General features: G+C 48.7%; 1 protein-coding gene across 1 annotated transcript in view; it reads right to left on the bottom strand.

Annotated features, from left to right (window-relative positions):
- The window catches only part of DMBT1L1 (scavenger receptor cysteine-rich domain-containing protein DMBT1), a 39,462-nt gene extending 26,289 nt beyond the window's left edge, over nucleotides 1-13,173 (bottom strand). The window contains exons 1-14 of the mRNA XM_086752827.1: nucleotides 13,074-13,173; nucleotides 8,892-8,909; nucleotides 7,808-7,825; nucleotides 6,705-6,858; nucleotides 6,265-6,479; nucleotides 5,467-5,545; nucleotides 5,113-5,172; nucleotides 3,961-4,229; nucleotides 3,629-3,658; nucleotides 3,177-3,215; nucleotides 2,280-2,433; nucleotides 1,840-2,054; nucleotides 1,042-1,120; nucleotides 688-747 (exon numbers count right to left, since the gene is read on the bottom strand). Coding sequence (XP_086608953.1) covers nucleotides 688-747; nucleotides 1,042-1,120; nucleotides 1,840-2,054; nucleotides 2,280-2,433; nucleotides 3,177-3,215; nucleotides 3,629-3,658; nucleotides 3,961-4,229; nucleotides 5,113-5,172; nucleotides 5,467-5,545; nucleotides 6,265-6,479; nucleotides 6,705-6,858; nucleotides 7,808-7,825; nucleotides 8,892-8,909; nucleotides 13,074-13,173 — 1,490 coding nt within the window. The remainder of the gene's footprint in view (nucleotides 1-687; nucleotides 748-1,041; nucleotides 1,121-1,839; nucleotides 2,055-2,279; nucleotides 2,434-3,176; nucleotides 3,216-3,628; nucleotides 3,659-3,960; nucleotides 4,230-5,112; nucleotides 5,173-5,466; nucleotides 5,546-6,264; nucleotides 6,480-6,704; nucleotides 6,859-7,807; nucleotides 7,826-8,891; nucleotides 8,910-13,073) is intronic.
- Between the last annotated feature and the right edge of the window lie 7,948 nt (nucleotides 13,174-21,121).

Genomic DNA, 21,121 nt, shown 5'->3' with positions numbered 1-21,121 from the left:
TCAGGCTCCCACGCTGGGGGATGGAGGGGCTGGGGGAGCAGCAGGCATGCACATGCCCGATCCTGGGACCAGGATGAGGGCCTGGCAGGCAGACTCACCATCAGCAATGACTGGAACTGCAGAGGAGAACAAGCAGAAAAAAAACACATGGAGAGGAAGCGTATTAGGAGAAATCCTGGGGGAGACTTCAACGTGCTTTACTCTTTCCCCAGTGAGTCAAATCAAGTTCCCAGGGAGAGCGCAAGCCACAGAAAATTGCGTGCTTGCTGGTAAGGATGCTGGCTGCCAGGAGGCTGAGCAATCCCTGAAATCCGGGCTCCTAAATAACCATGTCCTTGCGCACACTCCTGGCCCCACCAAAAACCAAACACAGGAGGCTTTTGGTCTGCGAGCTCCACCTTACACGTTGCATCAATGTCAGAGGTTTCCACGCAATTTATGCACTCCCTTACTCATCACCCATGGCCAGCAGTATTTCTATGTCACAAACATTTCTCCAGTCACTCATACGATTAACCGTTACCAAGCACGGGGTTTACGTTCTGAATAACATCACACAACTACTTCTCAGAGGATCACACAAGGCATGTCCCAACAGCACAACGGCAGTCAACTTCAGAAGCCGCGTTTCACGCCTGAATTAGGCCTGGCACGTAAAGGGGAAAACCAGTACTAAACCCCACTTACAAGTCGAGGTCGTTGTGGCTGGGCTCGGTGTAGTCGTTGGGCTCATTGTAGACGTGGCGGCTAGAGGAAAATAAATACCCACTGTGAGATCCAACATTAAGCAAAGCAAGATAACACTGAAACACAACGACAGAGATTCCGCAGCCCAAGCTCTGCCAAGAAGAGCCTTTCCCCACCGCAAACGTGTGCAGGAGGGGAAGACAGCTCAAACTATGCAGAGGATGAGACTCTCAGAGAAGAGACACAAGATGTCAAATCCCCGCACATTGTGGTAGCACATGGCCATAAGGCACTGGTTTACAGAGGACCCAAAACTCAGGAACAGTGTGTAGTAACCGTCCCCCAGTGCCACACATCGGCAGCGACCCATCCACCCCTCCAGGCTTACGTGGAGTCGACGACGTGGGGGCAGGGAAGCTGGAGCTATCTGGCACTGCAGGGAGAGAGCAGTGAGTAAGACAGCAGCATTTTTCCAAACACAAAGAGCCTGGGGGAGTCAGCCCTCCCCAAAGGGAGCCCTGGGACACACAAACCCAAGATGTGCACTGGGCACTGTAACTTGGTGGGACCGAGCAAGACCAACCTCAGCCATCCCGTGATTGTGGGATCCTGAGCGGGGGCAGGAGATCACCACACCCCTCAAACCCTCCAGGCCCCACCTCAGATCAGCGATACAACAGGAGCTGAGCTGGAGCAACCTTGTGCTGCAGGCAGAGAGCAGCAGCCACGCTCGCTCCTCAACTGCTCCTCAGCTGCAGAAAGGAGTTCACTGCACTGCGTGTGGACCCATCAGCCCCTTTTATGTTGGGAAACAAGTAGGAACCATGAGCAGGAACATTGGCCTCTGCAGCTGCAGCAATGAGCATGCCACAAACAAGCAACTCCTCTGCCTGCCATAAAGGCCAGGAAAACCGAGAATGGTTCAGCAGCAGCAGTGGCAGAGGTGGAGAAAGCCCTGTCCCTGCCCGTCAGGCAAAGAAAGAGCATTGTGGCAGCAGTCTGGTGGCAGACCCCACCAAAAAGAGGCCCCTGAGCCAAAACGCCTGTCAGTGGGAGCACAGGCTCTGGAGGTGTCAGGAGCCATCAGAAGGCCCTTGAGGAAGAGTTGGTGCTTCTGGCCTGGCAACGAGTAAAGGACGGCTCTGCTCTTACCCGTGGTGCTGCTGGAGGCAGGAAACGAGTAGTAGTAGGCCTGGAAACCCCTGCGCGTGATGCTGCCGTCACTGCGAAACAGGACGGTCAGCTGGTGCCCGGACGACTGGAAGACACGACCGTCGTTCCTGCAAACGGTCCCGAGGAGCGGGCCCCCAGGGGACCCGCCGTCGTACACCTCAATGGCGTCAAACTGGCAGTTGGTGCCTTCCAGCCTGCGGAGGGAGAGCAGGGGCTGTCTGCACCGCGCGCTGTGCCACCTCCCAGCACCAGCACCGGCACGAGCTGTGGGGCTCAACCAAACCAACCCCGCTGCCAGCCTCGTCCCGGGAGTCGCAAAGAGACACCAAGGCCTCATGATGGTGACAAAGCCCTCCTTGCATCCACAACCAGCACCGGGCACCCTGCGCACACCACAGCTGCCACCCTGCCACACTCACTCGACATTCAAAAACTGGAGCTCCACTCTGCGATCCAGCTCCCGCAGCCGTATGCGCCACACGCAGTGGGCATTGTTGGGGTAGGAGTTGGGGTAGCCGGGGCTCTGGAATGAGCCGGATGAATCCTGAAGCAAGCCGCCGCAGGAGCCAGGCTCTGAGGAAAGGAGAAGAGCAGGGGATGGGCAGAGAACTCTTGAAATCCCATTGTCAGAAGCCGTCAGAAAAGGCATGGCCACCAGCAAGGAGGCTCTGCCACAGCCCCAGAGAGATCCCTCACGTGGCTGCATTCCAAACCTCATCCCTGGTTTCCCCAGCCCAGAGTGCAGGTTACGCTGGTCACAGGCTGTAAACCCTAACAGCAGAGCCTGGCCATCATGTGGGACACGTGAGACTGGAGATAAGCAGATCCCTCAATCCCTCCAGACCTAAATGTGGTCAACGACATTGGGAGAGTTCAGCTGGAGCTGCTTGCTGCTGTAGGGACAGAGCAGCAGGCGAGCCAGCAGCATTTTGCCCAAGAGGAACAAGCTGCTGGGAGTCACCCCGCTCCAAGAGACAGGCTCTTCCCAGTGGTGCCCAGTGATGGGACAAGCGGCCAAGGGCACAAACTGAAACAGAGTAGGTTCCCTCTGAAGGACAGGAAAGACTTTTTCACTGTGAGAGTGACTGAGCATGGGTACAGGTTGCCCAGAGAACTGGTGGACTCTCCGTCCTTGGGGAGAGGCAAGAAACGTCTGGACATGGTTTGGGCAGCCAGCTACAGACGACCCAGCTTTAGCCGAGGGGTAGAACAAGATGATGGTCAGATGTCTCTTCCAACACCAACTGGAATTGTGATTTTGTGATCCATAACTGGGGGCAGGAGCTAGTCAGACCCCTCAACCCCTCCCGACATACCTGCGGTTGATGACATGGGGGAAGTCGTGCTGGAGATACCTGGTAATGCAGGGAGAGAGCATCAGGTGAGCCAGCAGTGTTTTTCCCAAGAGGAACATGCTGCTGGGAGTCACACCTCTCCAAAGGGAACTCCACAATAAGGAAACCCAGAACTCACAGGCAGCACCCACAGCACTGAGCTAGGCAGCTGCAGCACCAACTGCCCCACCACTTGCTCAAGGGCATTACCACTGCGGCACCACGAAGACCATCCCCACGCCTCTCCACGGAAGAAGTGGCTGCTCAGTGCCTAAGGATCCCAAGCAATCCTGCATTGCCCTGAGCATCTAGGGTATTAGCCAGGGTCTGTAAGTGCAGCCAGTGTTTGGGTCTTGTGCTCTGATGGACACAGAGCATCGCAGAGGTAGAGCACCGCAAGGAGGAGAGGCATGTAAAGAGAAATCTCAGGTTACCTGTTGTGGGTGGCACGGTGAGTCCCGAGTCTGGAAGGAGAAAAGCAGAGGGCGTGAGGCACTCGGAGCCCTTGGCTGCCCTGGCAGCTCATGCTATAACCTCAAGCCCCTCCTCGCACCCTGCTCTGCGCAGGAACCGTCACCCAGAAACCAGAGCTCCCATGCACAGGCTGCAAGGGCAGGCATGGTGCTCCCTCTGAAACAGGAGCCTCTGTGACACGGACATGCACCCACCAGCCCCTGCTGCTCTGCCTGGCCAGCCTTCTCCCAACCTCACACAAACTCCACGTGGGATTTCCTCTGGAACACACCACCGGAACGCAAATACCCACCTGAGCATATGACAGAAGCATCCCCGTGATAACAGCCAGAGTACGACTCCCTGTAAGGGCACTGCCACAGGTAATCTTCAGAGCCCACACAATTCACCTCCCTCGGCATGTACGGGTGCCAGTCGCTCGAAGGGAAATAGTGCATCACACCAAGAGGGGAGCCGCACTCCAGCTGCCTGCACACCACCTGAGCGTCTTGCATGTCCCACCGGTACCCACACACTTTCACCCAGCCTCCAAAATAGAAGATTTCCACGTTGCCTGCACATCTGTTTGGCCCAGCGCTCAGCCGCAGCAACAGCTCTTGGGGAGAAACAAAAGCCCTGGTCAGGCCAGCAGTGCTCTACTTCCAGTCAGTGACCTTTGATGGGACAGCGCAGGCTCCCACATCATCCCCGGGCACAGCTGATCCCCGACACCCAGCGGCATCCACCCACAGCACAGCACAGGGGAAGCAGCCCCGTCTCAGGCTCCCACGCTGGGGGATGGAGGGGCTGGGGGAGCAGCAGGCATGCACATGCCCGATCCTGGGACCAGGATGAGGGCCTGGCAGGCAGACTCACCATCAGCAGTGACTGGAACTGCAGAGGAGAACAAGCAGAAAAAAAACACATGGAGAGGAAGCGTATTAGGAGAAATCCTGGGGGAGACTTCAACGTGCTTTACTCTTTCCCCAGTGAGTCAAATCAAGTTCCCAGGGAGAGCGCAAGCCACAGAAAATCGCGTGCTTGCTGGTAAGGATGCTGGCTGCCAGGAGGCTGAGCAATCCCTGAAATCCGGGCTCCTAAATAACCATGTCCTTGCGCACACTCCTGGCCCCACCAAAAACCAAACACAGGAGGCTTTTGGTCTGCGAGCTCCACCTTACACGTTGCATCAATGTCAGAGGTTTCCACGCAATTTATGCATTCCCTTACTCATCACCCATGGCCAGCAGTATTTCTATGTCATAAACATTTCTCCAGTCACTCATACGATTAACCGTTACCAAGCACGGGGTTTACGTTCTGAATAACATCACACAACTACTTCTCAGAGGATCACACAAGGCATGTCCCAACAGCACAACGGCAGTCAACTTCAGAAGCCGCGTTTCATGCCTGAATTAGGCCTGGCACATAAAGGGGAAAACCAGTACTAAACCCCACTTACAAGTCGAGGTCGTTGTGGCTGGGCTCGGTGTAGTCGTTGGGCTCATTGTAGACGTGGCGGCTAGAGGAAAATAAATACCCACTGTGAGATCCAACATTAAGCAAAGCAAGATAACACTGAAACACAACGACAGAGATTCCGCAGCCCAAGCTCTGCCAAGAAGAGCCTTTCCCCACCGCAAACGTGTGCAGGAGGGGAAGACAGCTCAAACTATGCAGAGGATGAGACTCTCAGAGAAGAGACACAAGATGTCAAATCCCCGCACATTGTGGTAGCACATGGCCATAAGGCACTGGTTTACAGAGGACCCAAAACTCAGGAACAGTGTGTAGTAACCGTCCCCCAGTGCCACACATCGGCAGCGACCCATCCACCCCTCCAGGCTTACGTGGAGTCGACGACGTGGGGGCAGGGAAGCTGGAGCTATCTGGCACTGCAGGGAGAGAGCAGTGAGTAAGACAGCAGCATTTTTCCAAACACAAAGAGCCTGGGGGAGTCAGCCCTCCCCAAAGGAAGCCCTGGGACACACAAACCCAAGATGTGCACTGGGCACTGTAACTTGGTGGGACCGAGCAAGACCAACCTCAACCATCCCGTGATTGTGGGATCCTGAGCGGGGACAGGAGATCACCACACCCCTCAAACCCTCCAGGCCCCACCTCAGATCAGCGATACAACAGGAGCTGAGCTGGAGCAACCTTGTGCTGCAGGCAGAGAGCAGCAGCCACGCTCGCTCCTCAACTGCTCCTCAGCTGCAGAAAGGAGTTCACTGCACTGCGTGTGGACCCATCAGCCCCTTTTATGTTGGGAAACAAGTAGGAACCATGAGCAGGAACATTGGCCTCTGCAGCTGCAGCAATGAGCATGCCACAAACAAGCAACTCCTCTGCCTGCCATAAAGGCCAGGAAAATCGAGAATGGTTCAGCAGCAGCAGTGGCAGAGGTGGAGAAAGCCCTGTCCCTGCCCGTCAGGCAAAGAAAGAGCATTGTGGCAGCAGTCTGGTGGCAGACCCCACCAAAAAGAGGCCCCTGAGCCAAAACGCCTGTCAGTGGGAGCACGGGCTCTGGAGGTGTCAGGAGCCATCAGAAGGCCCTTGAGGAAGAGTTGGTGCTTCTGGCCTGGCAACGAGTAAAGGACGGCTCTGCTCTTACCCGTGGTGCTGCTGGAGGCAGGAAACGAGTAGTAGTAGGCCTGGAAACCCCTGCGCGTGATGCTGCCGTCACTGCGAAACAGGACGGTCAGCTGGTGCCCGGACGACTGGAAGACGCGACCGTCGTTCCTGCAAACGGTCCCGAGGAGCGGGCCCCCAGGGGACCTGCCGTCGTACACCTCAATGGCGTCAAACTGGCAGTTGGTGCCTTCCAGCCTGCGGAGGGAGAGCAGGGGCTGTCTGCACCGTGCGCTGTGCCACCTCCCGGCACCAGCACCGGCACGAGCTGTGGGGCTCAACCAAACCAACCCCGCTGCCAGCCTCGTCCCGGGAGTCGCAAAGAGACACCAAGGCCTCGCAATGGTGACAAAGCCCTCCTTGCATCCACAGCCAGCACCGGGCACCCTGCGCACACCACAGCTGCCACCCTGCCACACTCACTCGACATTCAAAAACTGGAGCTCCACTCTGCGATCCAGCTCCCGCAGCCGTATGCGCCACACGCAGTGGGCATTGTTGGGGTAGGAGTTGGGGTAGCCGGGGCTCTGGAATGAGCCGGATGAATCCTGAAGCAAGCCGCCGCAGGGGCCAGGCTCTGAGGAAAGGAGAAGAGCAGGGGATGGGCAGAGAACTCTTGAAATCCCATTGTCAGAAGCCGTCAGAAAAGGCATGGCCACCAGCAAGGAGGCTCTGCCACAGCCCCAGAGAGATCCCTCACGTGGCTGCATTCCAAACCTCATCCCTGCTTTCCCCCAGCCCAGAGTGCAGGTTACGCTGGTCACAGGCTGTAAACCCTAACAGCAGAGCCTGGCCATCGTGTGGGACACGGGAGACTGGAGATAAGCAGATCCCTCAATCCCTCCAGACCTAAATGTGGTCAACGACATTGGGAGAGTTCAGCTGGAGCTGCTTGCTGCTGTAGGGACAGAGCAGCAGGCGAGCCAGCAGCATTTTGCCCAAGAGGAACAAGCTGCTGGGAGTCACCCCGCTCCAAGAGACAGGCTCTTCCCAGTGGTGCCCAGTGATGGGACAAGCGGCCAAGGGCACAAACTGAAACAGAGTAGGTTCCCTCTGAAGGACAGGAAAGACTTTTTCACTGTGAGAGTGACTGAGCATGGGCACAGGTTGCCCAGAGAACTGGTGGACTCTCCATCCTTGGGGAGAGGCAAGAACCATCTGGACATGGTTTGGGCAGCCAGCCACAGGAGATCCAGCTTTAGCCGAGCGGTAGAACAAGATTTACTCTACAAGTCCCTTCCAACCTCAGCCATCTGGTTATTCTTTCATTCTGTCATCTTCAGCAACAGCTCTTGGAGAGAGCAGTGCTCTGGTTTCAGGCAGTGACCTTTGACGGGAGATCTTAGGCTCCCACGTCCTCCCCAGGCACAGCTGCTCCCCGACACCCAGCGGCATCCACCCACAGCACTGCACGGGCATACCAGCCCCTTCTCAGGCTCCCACACTGCGGGATGGAGAGGCTGGAGCAGCAGCAGTCATTCACGTCCCCGTGCCTGGGGCTGCGGCGAGGTCCCTGGCAAACTCACCATCATCTGTGACTGGGACTGCAGCGGAGAACAAACAAAAAAAACACACGGAGAGGAAGTGTATTAGGAGAAATCCCATGGGAGACTTCAGTGCGCTTTATTTTTTTCCCCAGTGAGTCAAGTCAAGCCCCCAGTGAGGGGCACAAGTGATGGAAGATCACTTTCTTCCTAGCAAGGATGCTGGCTGCTGAAGGGCAGAGCCATCCCCGAATAACTTTGCTCTTACACACACTCCCGTGCCTCAGCAAAAAGCAAACACATGAGCTTTTGCATCATACAAATTACTTTCCACAAATAAGTATGATGGTAAAAACATAAAGCTGTCGCTATCATATAAAGTAAAAATCTGATAAATTCTACTTACAAATAGTGGCCTCGCTTGCTGTTGAGGCAGCTGTACTTCTTTCTTCTAGAGAAGAAAAAAACCCAAAGCTTACATGATGCTACATGGGGAGTTCAACAAGAAAAACATAATTTGAAACTTCTTCAAACACCATTCAAGCCTCAAGCAATTTGTGGCTGATGAACTTTAGATCCAAGAGGTTTCTATTTTAGTAGACCTCAGCTGTTTTTTCCTCCATTAATCATCAAATCTCTTCGTGAGCCCACCAAAACCTGTTAACTGGCCCAGTTTTTCACTGTGAGAGTGACTGAGCACGGGAACAGGTTGCCCAGAGAACTGGTGGACTCTCCATCCTTGGAGAGCCGAGTGCCATCTGGACCCGGTTTGGGCAGCCAGCCACAGGAGACCCAGCTTTAGCCGAGCGGTAGAACAAGATTTACTCTACAAGTCCCTTCCAACCTCAGCCATCTGGTTATTCTTTCATTCTGTCATCTTCAGCAACAGCTCTTGGAGAGAGCAGTGCTCTGGTTTCAGGCAGTGACCTTTGACGGGAGATCTTAGGCTCCCACGTCCTCCCCAGGCACAGCTGCTCCCCGACACCCAGCGGCATCCACCCACAGCACTGCACGGGCATGGCAGCCCCTTCTCAGGCTCCCACGCTGCGGGATGGAGAGGCTGGAGCAGCAGCAGTCATTCACGTCCCCGTGCCTGGGGCTGCGGCGAGGTCCCTGGCAAACTCACCATCATCTGTGACTGGGACTGCAGCGGAGAACAAACAAAAAAAACACACGGAGAGGAAGTGTATTAGGAGAAATCCCATGGGAGACTTCAGTGCGCTTTATTTTTTTCCCCAGTGAGTCAAGTCAAGCCCCCAGTGAGGGGCACAAGTGATGGAAGATCACTTTCTTCCTAGCAAGGATGCTGGCTGCTGAAGGGCAGAGCCATCCCCGAATAACTTTGCTCTTGCACACACTCCCGTGCCTCAGCAAAAAGCAAACACATGAGCTTTTGCATCATACAAATTACTTTCCACAAATAAGTATGATGGTAAAAACATAAAGCTGTCGCTATCATATAAAGTAAAAATCTGATAAATTCTACTTACAAATAGTGGCCTCGCTTGCTGTTGGGGCAGCTGTACTTGTTTCTTCTAGAGAAGAAAAAAAAACCCAAAACTTACATGATGCCACATCGGGAGTTCAACAAGAAAAACATAATTTGAAATGTCTTCAAGCACCATTCAAGCCTCAAGCAATTTGTGGCTGATGAACTTTAGATCCAAGAGGTTTCTATTTTAGTAGACCTCAGCTGTTTTTTCCTCCATTAATCATCAAATCTCCTCGTGAGCCCACCAAAACCTGTTAACTGGCCCAGAGAGTGCCAGGTGCCCTTGAAGTGAGGAGTCTCTCTTTGCTGGCTTTGAACAAGGACCTGTTGGTTTCACTTGATCTGATCAGAAGGTGATGGCTCTCCTTCTTGCAGGAGAATAGGTTGTGAACTGTCTCCTCCTCCCTTTCTCCATACCAAGAACAACAAGGCTACCCCAAAAATCTTAAGAGAAATGAAGATGACGGAAAACTACCTGGGGAGGTGGTCAGAGCAGGGCCAGTGAGGAAAGGAGGCTGCACAGCCCATTACCTTCCTTCACTTTGCACAGCTGCAGACAACGAGTAGGTCGTATTCCCACCACATCTAAGCCACTCTTGTTTCCTCCCCCTTTCAACACCACTGGTTTTATCCATTCCTTGCTGCTAAGTCCAGCTGGTGTCACAAACTCTGTGTCAGAGAAGAGCTTTCCCTGCTAAGGCTCCCGTACAGGACAGTTGGTGGAAAGCCCTTGAGGTGACACCAACAGATGGAAGGTGTCCTGTGGGACAGGACTCTGGCAGGCTGAGGAAGATGATCTCCTTCCTACTGTTTCCTTTCATCTATCACAGAGAGTTAAGTTTTCTGAGACAGGGCTTTATGGGGTTGTTCAAACCCCGGGGGAAGGAGAGTGTATAGACCACCATCACCCTTCTGCATCAGGGCTGGCAGCTATCCCAATGTCCTCAGAGGATTATGGAAGGTTTTTCTGAGAATTGTTTCATTTGAGTTCAGCTACACTTTTAGATAATTGTATGTCCTTGTTACGAGAATATGCATTTTATATACTGGAATATTTGGAAAAGTCAAGCAGTTATCAACTAAATACTAACTAATAGATGAGTAAACATTAAAATCTACATGGATGAAGACTATTATTCACATCTCTGGTCACACATACCAGTAAAAGTCAACAATCACGTCCAAAAACATATCTGTGAGTAAAGTCATCAAGCCCCCACCAATTAAGTTAGCAGGTACTCATTAAATGTAATTTTTTTTCTATTTGTGTGTAGTTTTCATATTAGACTAAAATCTCACCTTTAGGAAAAAAATATAATTAACAGATAAATGTTTAAAAGTATTTAAAATAGGTCAGTTTGTCTGTTTAAAAACTGCTTTCAAAACACAAACGGAGTTGTTTCAGTGTTTCCCTTCTTTTAATAATTGTAGTTACTGAGACAAAGCTGATTTCCGTATTGCCTTAATCACAGTGTCACTATATTACTTTGTAAGAATCGCAGGTTTGGAAAAGATGAGCTGAGGGGTCTGGTAAGATGAGAGTGAGTGCAGCTGAGCATGGAAAAATGAGGCCATAGGATCAGGTGCCAGCACCAACCCTATAAACCAAAATGAATGAGGGCATCTCAGAGGGGTGGTGAGTCCTGCTGTACGGAGTGTAGGCCACTGAAAGACGGTCTACAAACCTGTAATCAGTTAAAATTTGTCTGTTCAAACCACGGACAAATTTCCTGTGTGCTTTCAGATACTCAGAAACTGCTGCATTTATACAGCCTCTGTTTTTCACACGGCATTGTTATCCTCAAGGTTTGAGCCCAGACACTGATTTGTTTAAGCTCTTTGTTGCAGCGGTGACCTGCGTTCTTTCTCAGAGAAGTGTGACACGTACATACAATTAGATGCTGCATTTCAAGTGCGTGCATGCGCTGTCGTACAGAGTCTGCATGGGTACACTTCAGTCCAGTCTGGTGGACACTGAATCCCTGACTATACCGGTAGGTTGGCTACATTGGCTATGACTGGACTAGAAAAGTTTTCAAATGCAAGCATCAGCTTGGAGAGAATATTTAGCAATGGCAACTCTATAAAAAAACATACATTTTTATAAAACTTTTAAGTTACCTGTTGTTAGAAACCATTGTTCTGTAGAAGCTGCTGATGTCCAGACATTGTCGTCACAAGCAATTAGAAAAAAAAAATATTGAAAGAACACGACATGAATTAAGTAATGTGGATGGAAAGTTTGCATGCATAGGATCCCCTGGTGACCCTGCCAAAGCGATGGCTACTGATTTACAAGGGAACGGATCAGGTACAACTGGTGTTGGGGATCAAAATCCTGCTCCATGGACAGCCTGAGAGGTGGGAATATGCCTTCACTGACTAATATCACACAGAATCATAGAATCGTTAGGGTTGGAAGGAACCTTCAAAAGTCATCTAGCCCAACCTCCCTGCAAGGAGCAGGGACATCTTCAACCAGATCAGGTTGCTCAGAGCCCCATCCAACCTGGCCTGGAATATGACATGGTCTGTAATGTTGGCCCTTAAACATGGACTTTATGTATTTAAAGTGATTTCTGGAAGATCATAACAAGGACACCTGTCATTTATTCAGTGAGTAGGGAACTTCCCAACACGTCCCACCACACTGCTCCTCACACATGCAAGGCTTTACATCTAAATTAATTAAGTATTAAACATTAACTCAGTACTTTCCAGCTCAATATCAACATTCCAGCTGAGTTTACGATATCACTAGGTGCACCTCAAATATTTAGGGAGGGAGTAAATAATAAGATCATTAAAAACCTGAGCTCAGAAGCAGCCCTGAATGGTTATTTCTTTCCATTGTGTATGAGGGTGTGTGGGGGAATACAGAAAGGGAAAGTGAATTTTTGCTTTTGGTTCATTATCCCACGTCAAGTTAATGGAGAACTTTGCATCTGAAAGAGGGAGGGATGGAAAGACAGTAGCTGTGGCAAACACATCTGATCTTTTCCCGTTCCCCGCTCCTGCACAAGGAAAGCAACAGCAGCTGCTTAAAAAGAAATGCCTTCATTCTCACAGCACCATGCTCAGCCAGGTGACCCTCACCTGAAAAAGGGGAAAGTCTTTTTTGAACACGGGAAGACCATTTTACCCTGTTTGAAGCATCCTCCCTCCCATCAGACCCACCGATATCTGCATCGGTCCCCACAGGGATGCAAGTGGCTGGGCAGATCACTGCGTCCGCAACCAAACCACATTACACTCGTAACAGGAATTAGACTATGGGAAATTAGAACAGTATAAAATTACAGTAATTGCTATTGTATTCTAACAATTACAGTAATAATAGGAACATGGACAGGTGCCATACTTGTTTTGTCTAGGGCACTCTTGTTAAACACCACTGTGTTAGTCGTAACAATATACTTAATCAAATACAAAACACATGGGTCAAAGAGCACCTCAAACTATTTAAAATAAACATGCATTTCATCCAGAAAATAGGTATCAGTCTTTAAATTTGTCCCCCCAACACAAAGATTCAGAGAAGTATACAATTGGCTTTACAGTATATTCATCTGATTTCCCTTTACTAATCTCTTTTCAAAAAATGATGAGAACAACTTAGATTAATCAAGCAGTTTCAAGAAAATTAATTATGCATTAATGGGTATAATGATCTATTTGCTGAGCTCGTAGGTTTGACCTGCTCATGGTTTTCAAAAGAGCTAAGCCATGCTGCCAAATCCTCTTTGACTCTTAAATCTCAGCATTATCCTGATGTGAAATGTAGCCATGAAGGTGATGATAAGCAAGACTCTTTACCTGCATCCACCTGAATTTGAAGACTTATCATTATCATCCACGACAAGATCATGGTGGCAGCCATCTCCGTGGAGCTCCTGATACAGGAGGGCACCGGCATTTATAGGCAGAGACGCTGAAGGGCGTAGCTCAGCAGCCCAATCTGTCCCTTCATTAAGTCAACACCAAACACATTGTCTCAGCTCTTTCACTTCCCTAAGTTTCATGACTATATGTTTGATTTGTTATCCATTATTTATAGCTTCCTGGTTCTACAAGAAGACAACACCTGACACCTTCCTCAGAGAAATCAGAGACCAAAAGTGATTGCAATACCTGCTGCTTTTCCAGCCTAGCCCTCTTTCAGCTGTGAAGTTCTGTTGCTGTCACAAATGTAACATGTCCCTTTCTCAGGGCTGAATCTTATCCAAGCCACAATTGCTTTTTAAGTCTGTGTTGCAGATCCTTCCTTTTAGAGACTGCAGATGTGGAAGGGTAAGAGTGTGGTGGCAAACCGTCAAGGGGCTTATGGAGGCTCTTCTGGCTGGCCTGGACTTCCTTGAGGAGACACACCACCAGCTGCTGGGAGGGCTTCACCCAGAGACAACCACTATGTCTACAGCCCCTTAAAATTGTTGCTAAGCTACAGTTTCAGGAACTGTTAAATACACATAACTTACCATCACGTCTTTCTCAAATACTAGCTACACATCCGTTAACTTTCTAGAGGGAGAAGAGTTTGGAACTGGGATGCTGAGCTTCCCTGAATTCCCCTAGATTATTTTTATGAGTATTTCTGTCCTAACAGACATCACATAAGGCTGAGAGAGCTGGGGCTGTTCAGCCCGGAGAAGAGGAGGCTCCGGGGAGGCCTTAAAGCGGCCTTACAGTGCTTAAAGGGGGCTACAGGAAAGATGGGGAGAGGCTGTTCAGCAGGGCCTGTTGTGACAGGACGAGGGGAAATGGTTTTAAAATAGAGGGAGGTCGATTTAGATTAGACATTAGGAAAAATTTTTACGCTGAGGGCTGTAGAACACTGGCCCAGGTTGCCCAGAGAGGTGGTGGATGCCCCATCCCTGGAAACATTCCAGGCCAGGCTGGACGGGGCTCTGAGCAACCTGATCTGGTTGGAGATGTCCCTGCTCCTTGCAGGGGGGTTGGACTGGATGGCCTTTGAAGGTCCCTTCCCACCCAAACCATTCTATGATTCTAAAAGTGCAGCAGAAAGTGAGTACATTCATCCCTAATCTCCCTTCAGCATGCTTTATCTTTACTAGGGTAGCAAGATTACATTTAAGCTCTGCAAGCCATCTGCTACAAAACTGAAACCATCAAATTAATCTTCCAAATGTTGTCACAAACTCAAGTAGTCACAAATTCAGTGGTCACACACCAATCACTGTTAAACTGCACAAACTTTCCCAGAGAATGAGGCATTTAAGTACAGAAAATAAGGGAAAAATAATCCTAGGTTCTCTATTTTTTCAGCTCTTAAGAACTGATTCCTTGACACAGTCCTTCATTACTGATTGGTAAACTTATTAATTCTCAGAACTGTGTTTCTTGAGCCTCATGAAACACGCAACACAACTGTCCTGGCCCTGGGCAGCCAGCACCCAAACTCAACCCGATACAGCAGAGGAAAGTCAGAAGATCAAAAGAAAAAGGGAAGCACAAACTCCATAGTGGGAAGGGGAAAAAATAAAAGGTTACTTTGTTAGATGTGCAAACAGCTCATTGACTCTGTAAACACAGGTAGTCTTCTCTTATCATCGTTTTGCAAGCCAGATGGAAGAAATGGTGTTTCGGAGGGACTGAAGGAAGTAAGGGAGGTGGCTGGGTAAACAGGTTGAGGCAGCTGTTGCATACCTGGAGAGATGAAAGAAAAGCGAAAACAAATTTAAAACATTGGAAACTCAATGAAAGGTGTTAATATGTGAATGGAAAAGGACAGCACGTGAGACAACTCCGAAGATTAAGTCTGAGGCAAACTCAGGGTGGCTGGTCCACAGAGGCCTCGAGAGGTTGCAATGGCAAGCATTGCTGAATGGCCATCCTACTTGAGGACTGGCATTCACTGCTCAAAGCCCAGTGTCTCAGTTCTTCTGTCCCTGGATAAAAAGAAAACAAGTGTGATGGATTGACCTTGACCAGCCGCAAGGTGCTCATCCAGCCCCTCTCTCATTCCTCCTCCTCAACAAGGCAGGAGGAGAAAAGAATGTGGAAAAGCTCATGGGTTGAGACAAGGTCAGGGAAATTACTTACCCATTATTGTCACAGGGAAAACAGAACTCAACTTAGGGAAAAAATAATTTAATTTATTGCTAATTAAAATAGATTTGGATAGTAAGAAACATAGACAAATTAAAACAACACCTCCTCTACTCCCCATTTTCCCAGGCTCAGCTCCATTCTTTCACTCCTGACTCCCGTGCCTCCCTGCTCCCTGGGCAGCACAGAGGGAAATGGGGGGCTGTGCTCAGTCCATAGTAGTTTGTCTCTACCGCTCTCTCTTCTTCACTCTTTTCCCCTGCTTCCTTCCCATGGGCTCCAGTCCTTCAGGATCAGCCTGCTCCAGTGTCAGCTCCTTCAGGAATTGTCCCCTTGCTCCAGCAAAGGGCCCTCCACGGGCTGCAGGGCAATCTCCACAAAAAATTCAAAGAGTCAGTGGCAAAACCAATGCTTTGGTCTTGACCTGTCTTTTGCACAAAATGACCTTTCTTCCTACCAGGTGGGATGGCTGATGGGGTGGGGGGGGTTGGGGGGGGACGCGAGTGTTGGTTGACTCGTGGCTCATTTCATCAGAACTGGAACTTGGTGAGTGTGTACAACCATTAGCTTCAGTTTGGATCTGTACTTGCTTTAAAAGTCAACTATGTGATGAAATGTTTGTCTTTTGGGTGGGAGAAAGGATGCACGTTGTTCACACTTTTTTAGTAATTATTATTTTTCTGTTAGTTCCCATTAACTCCTTTAAATTTAACTGATACCATAATTTCTATTGCAGTATCAAATGGTGCTTCCTTAGCACTTCTGAAAATTGGAGACAAAAAAGGCTCATCACAACTTCAGGTTAAAGTCAGCAAACAATTTCATTTAAGCAAAATGCTAAAGTGCAAAAAATGTCCGTTCTGTACCTGTCGTAACAAAATATTTCAAATAAAATTATTGGAAACTGACCCAATCTATTTTTTAAAGCTTGAAGAACCTAAGAGCGAAGCAACACTGTTCCTTTGAGGCAGTGTAAGATCACAACTGAAAAAAATTAATATTCACCAGCTCTCCTGTTATTGAACTGCTTGCCCATACCTGGAAGCGATATGGAACTGTTGAGGAAGAGGAAGCCTGGGATTATCTGGGAAAGCTGCTATGCAGATGGTGATGAAAAACACAAAACTTGTGCCTAGTCTCCATTTTGTGTTCCCGTTGGTCATCCCTCATCTGCTTCCAGCTCCCTTCCCTCTCCCGGACCTCCACAAACTCCAGCCCACCCCAGTTAATGAACACCAACCTCTTCTTCACACCCAAGTGAGGTAACACAAGCTCAGTGCCACATTTGAATGCCACCAGATCTCTTTACCAACGGTCTGTGTGAGATAACAGAAACCAAATGCTTCTCCCTTACAATGAGGGGACATCTTGCAGAGCAGGAACTGTTTGATCCCTGTTTACTTTCTGGCAACAAGCACCCAATATATCACAGAGCATGTCAGAGCACGAGATACTCCTTATATGAACACACACTCTTCACTCCTTAAATCAACACTCGCAGACCTGCAGCTGGTAAAGGCAGATAAAGGATCAATGGCAAAGGAAAAATAAACGAAAAATATAATCTCAGAGAATATTCTTGTCACTATGCAGCCTCAATACCTAAGGTTTACATAAACAGTTATTGGAACAGAGACAATAACGAGACCAAGGTTTGCACACTTCTAAGCAGCCTTTACCCACTGCTAAAAAGCTGCTCCTTACCCTGCAATTCTTTGTGTCTGGCACCACGCAAGCAGAAGCACGGAGATCTCTCCTACCCTGGCCAACTGAGAGTCAGGTGTTTAGACTGGTTCTCTGGGGTGAGACGGATGGATTGAACCCTTTCTCACCTTGGGCATCTCCTTGCTGAACAGACTAACGCTTAACCCATTTTAAGATGGGAACCACCCATGGCCAGAAAGGAAATGGCTTCTACTTTCCTATCTGCAAGTAGCCTCATCCAGTCACAGCACGTACAGCACTCGCCTGAGATGATCTGCCGTTTCAGACCCTTTAGGCAGGTGCTAAATGTCTGAGTCCTAATAATGAAATTTAAGTGCCTTCAAAGTTCGTGGCAACTGATATAGCAAGAGATGGGGAAGGGCAGTTCAGCTTCCATCCCTCCAAGATCTCCCTTGAATCTTGCCTTAAGCTTGTTGAAGAAACTTACTCTAAAACTCAAAAAAAAAAAAAAAAACAAACCAAAAAAAACCCAGAGGAAGTTGAAAAAGGGGCACAGTGACTTGCAGGAGGAGGATGGGTCTGAAACTGTCTTATTGTTCACTGAACACAGAAAGGAAAATAATTAGTAGAATGATCCATTAAACCATAACCCCATAAAAATTCACTGAAAAGTAAAAATGTTACCATAAACTTAAGGGTAACGAGACAGATTTGACAGATGTCACAGCTGGAAAATTTATGTCTTGTTGCAACAAAGAACTCCAAAACCAAAGTTGGTGCTAAAGTTCACAACCTGTCATGGATTGCTTCATTTCCAGAAACGACAAAACATTTTGTTTTGTCATCAAATAAAGTTTCACACCGCTTTTCCACAAATATTGACAATGTTCCCACATCGTTTATGCAGTGGGAGAGAAAGTAACAATGCTGTGTATTATTAACTCGTACTTTTGCCTATACCACTTGGCCAACTTCCTAAACAATCCATCCCACCTACTTCGGAACTTAGAGCAACAGTTTCATTAATTCAGTTGGGCTGGGCTGGTCTCTGCTGGTTCTAAACTTAGCAGTTACTTCTCCTTTTTGCAGTCTGATTTGTAACTGCACCAAATACTTCTGCCATCCTGACTAAATAAGCCCGCAGCCAGACAAAAGTCAAAGCCAAGGGTATCTCGATTGCAAAGGAGAGAGGCTGTGTCCATAAAGACATTTAAAAGAAAATTTAAAAAAGGAAACCACAAAAATATGCTTCATGATAGGAACAACAGCACAAACACGACTGAATTCTGCAGTTGTGTCCTCCTTTGTTATTGTAACGTGTTTTCCAAAATACCACAGAGTACTTCGCAAGTGTCCTCCAGCCTCCTGAGTACTCAGAGCAGTATTTGGAGGAAAAAATGGACTTCCAACACCAAATGCTAGAAATTTGGACATTTAACGCTGCTTCCTGGGACTCTCCCGCTCACACAGGCCCAAGCACTTACCAGAGCCATGAGTGACGAATAGCACCCGAATGCAGGTCCCTGTGCTGAAGGACCAGCCCCTGGCCATGGCCCTGGCCTGGCACCAAGGCTCTTGGTGGAGGCAGCCCTGGCTCTCCTTACCCCTTTCACAGGAGGTTTGGGATCAGACTAAAGAACTTCCTCTGCCTTGGCTTTCTGTGCCACTTCCCATTCTTTGCTCCTCAGAATCACTGAAGAGTCTGGGAATAATTATCTGTGGCCATTGTTTTAAATAAATAGACTCTATGTGTCTGCTGAAGCAGACTCTCTGGGAAGCATGATTTCCCTGCTGTGACTGAGGGTTGGCAAAGGTCTGATTCAGAAACAGAAAATCCCCTAAAGCAGATCTCAACCTGATTCCCTGCAGGGCAGCAGCTGTGAGAATTGCAGCCCCTATTTTATAAAAAACACACAGGCAGTGTACCGCAATAATGAGGTGGCAGGCAAAACTCAGAGGCAAGATCCTCCCAGAAAACCATGTTTCTTATCAACACCTAAAGTCCTTTGCATAGGAGGAAACTCCCAGGTGGTGCCACCCGACTTGTGTCACCAGCCATCTGCCTCGTATCATGCTGAAGGACCTCACTTTCAATGACACTTGCAACAGCAGGGCACCTTCTCCAAGTTCTCATTCAAGGTCTACCACAGGATGGCTCAAACAACATAAAAAGAAGAAAAAAAGTCATAATATGATGCATTTTTGTAAATACAAGGCTATCCAATTCCTGCAAAGCCCACCCCAGACTGTACATCTTGTTGCTTTCTGAGCAGTGCTCACTTCCACAGAAGAACCTATCAATGCTTGACTTGGACATCAGCTCATCTTAGAAAGATTGCATTAATCCTTCTGATTTGTTGATGCCTGGGAGAAATGCAGGCAAAGAAAACAGACTTAAGAAAATGAATCGCCATAAACCAAATTTTAATGTGAGCATCCTGATATCCAGGAGCTAAGCTCTTCTGAAAGACTTGATTCTTATTCGAAGGTTAAATGTTAAATGTAAATGTTTAGTAGTTTGCTGGAATTGTTTTTCTGCAATGACTGCAAGTTTCAGGTTTTAGTAGTAGCAGCATAGTAAACATAGTATAAGATGCAGGTGTAATTTTGACCAAAGGAGTTTGCACGGGCAATTGTCATATTTGAACGTGATCATGAATGGTTGATTCTAAATCATAGGATTCACAGTTACATAAAACAAGTCAATAATAGCATGTTATACTTTTTTGATAGTTGTATGAAAGTTAAACAAATATTTCCGTACAGTAACATGTATCATGACATCTGGATCAAGATGATAGAATAAATAACCCTTTCCATTTCAGCAACAAAGCTTCTACCACATGATTTTTATTAAAGCAAGTCTCGCTCTTCTGTGATAAAGATGGGAAAGTACACATTGCCTTGTTCAAGCTTCAGTTTATCTGAGGGCCAACAACTGCACGGTAGAGCTGCAGCTGCAGGAGAAAGCCCGTTTTGTATGAAGATTTTCTAATACAGGAGATTGTGTGTGATGCTCTAACTTGTGAGGGAAACAGCTGGAAAGAAGAGAGAGACAGAGCTCCAAGAGAGCAGTTCAATTAGCACGGCCTGCAGAAGTACCTAAGAGCAGACAGCCTACTGAGAAAGAAAACTGTCATAGAATCACAGGGTGGTTAGGGTTGGAAGGGCCCTTTCAAGGCCATCCAGTCCAACCCCCCCGCAAGGAGCAGGGACATCTCCAACCAGATCAGGTTGCTCAGAACCCCGTCCAACCTGGCCTGGAATGTTTCCAGGGATGGGGCATCCACCACCTCTCTGGGCAACCCTGTTCCAGTGTGCCACCACCCCTCAGTGTAAAAAATTTTTTCCTAATACCTAATCTAAATCTACCTCCCTCTATTTTAAAAGAGGGAACATAAAGTAAGTCTAGTTGGACGGGACTAACAGTTGGTGGACACAGTGCCACAGATACACAGCACACAGGAGTGCTGCCAGCCAGCACCGCAGCTCCTGGAGAGGGGAATCAGGTGCCAAAACCAGGCTGCAATTTCAAACCCTCACAGATCAAAGCCAGAGTTAAAGAATAAATATTATTCTATACAACACCACTCCACAGCTAGCCACAGGTAAACGAATTGTGAGTCTCCACCAAGCTGCCAGGAGGTGCGGCGGAACAGTAGGGCTGCAAGTGATGCCCTCTGGCAAGGCTGGGCACTTCAAGAAGGGTTTGGATCAACGCAAAAGAGCCCAGTAATAATGGGGAGAGGTATAGAAAATGTGACTTGAGATAAAAAGAGATTAAAATAATTGCCAAGGATGATTGTCCTCTGTCTTCAGAGGAAAAAAGCCCCACAGGGATGCACCAACAGCCTTCAGATACACCAGAGGTTGCTAGAAGGGGAAGCAGGTGACACGCGATGTCCATGCCTACAGCAGACAGGGTAAGTGCCCCATCCCTGGAAACATTCCAGGCCAGGTTGGCCGGGGCTCTAAGCAACCTGATGTTGTTGGAGATGTCCCTGCTTCTTGCTGGGGGGTTGGAATGGATGGCCTTGAAAGGTCCCTTCCAACCCAAACCCATTCTATGATTCTAAGTAGTAAAGCATTTCAGTAACAGCTTGAAAGATGATTCAGTATCAGGAAAAAACCTA

Source organism: Chlamydotis macqueenii, chromosome 7, assembly GCF_036417535.1.
Source record: "Chlamydotis macqueenii isolate bChlMac1 chromosome 7, bChlMac1.mat, whole genome shotgun sequence".
NCBI lineage: Eukaryota > Metazoa > Chordata > Aves > Otidiformes > Otididae > Chlamydotis > Chlamydotis macqueenii.
The sequence above is the reverse complement of the archived record's forward strand: the minus strand, read 5'-3'. Positions and strand labels throughout refer to the sequence as shown.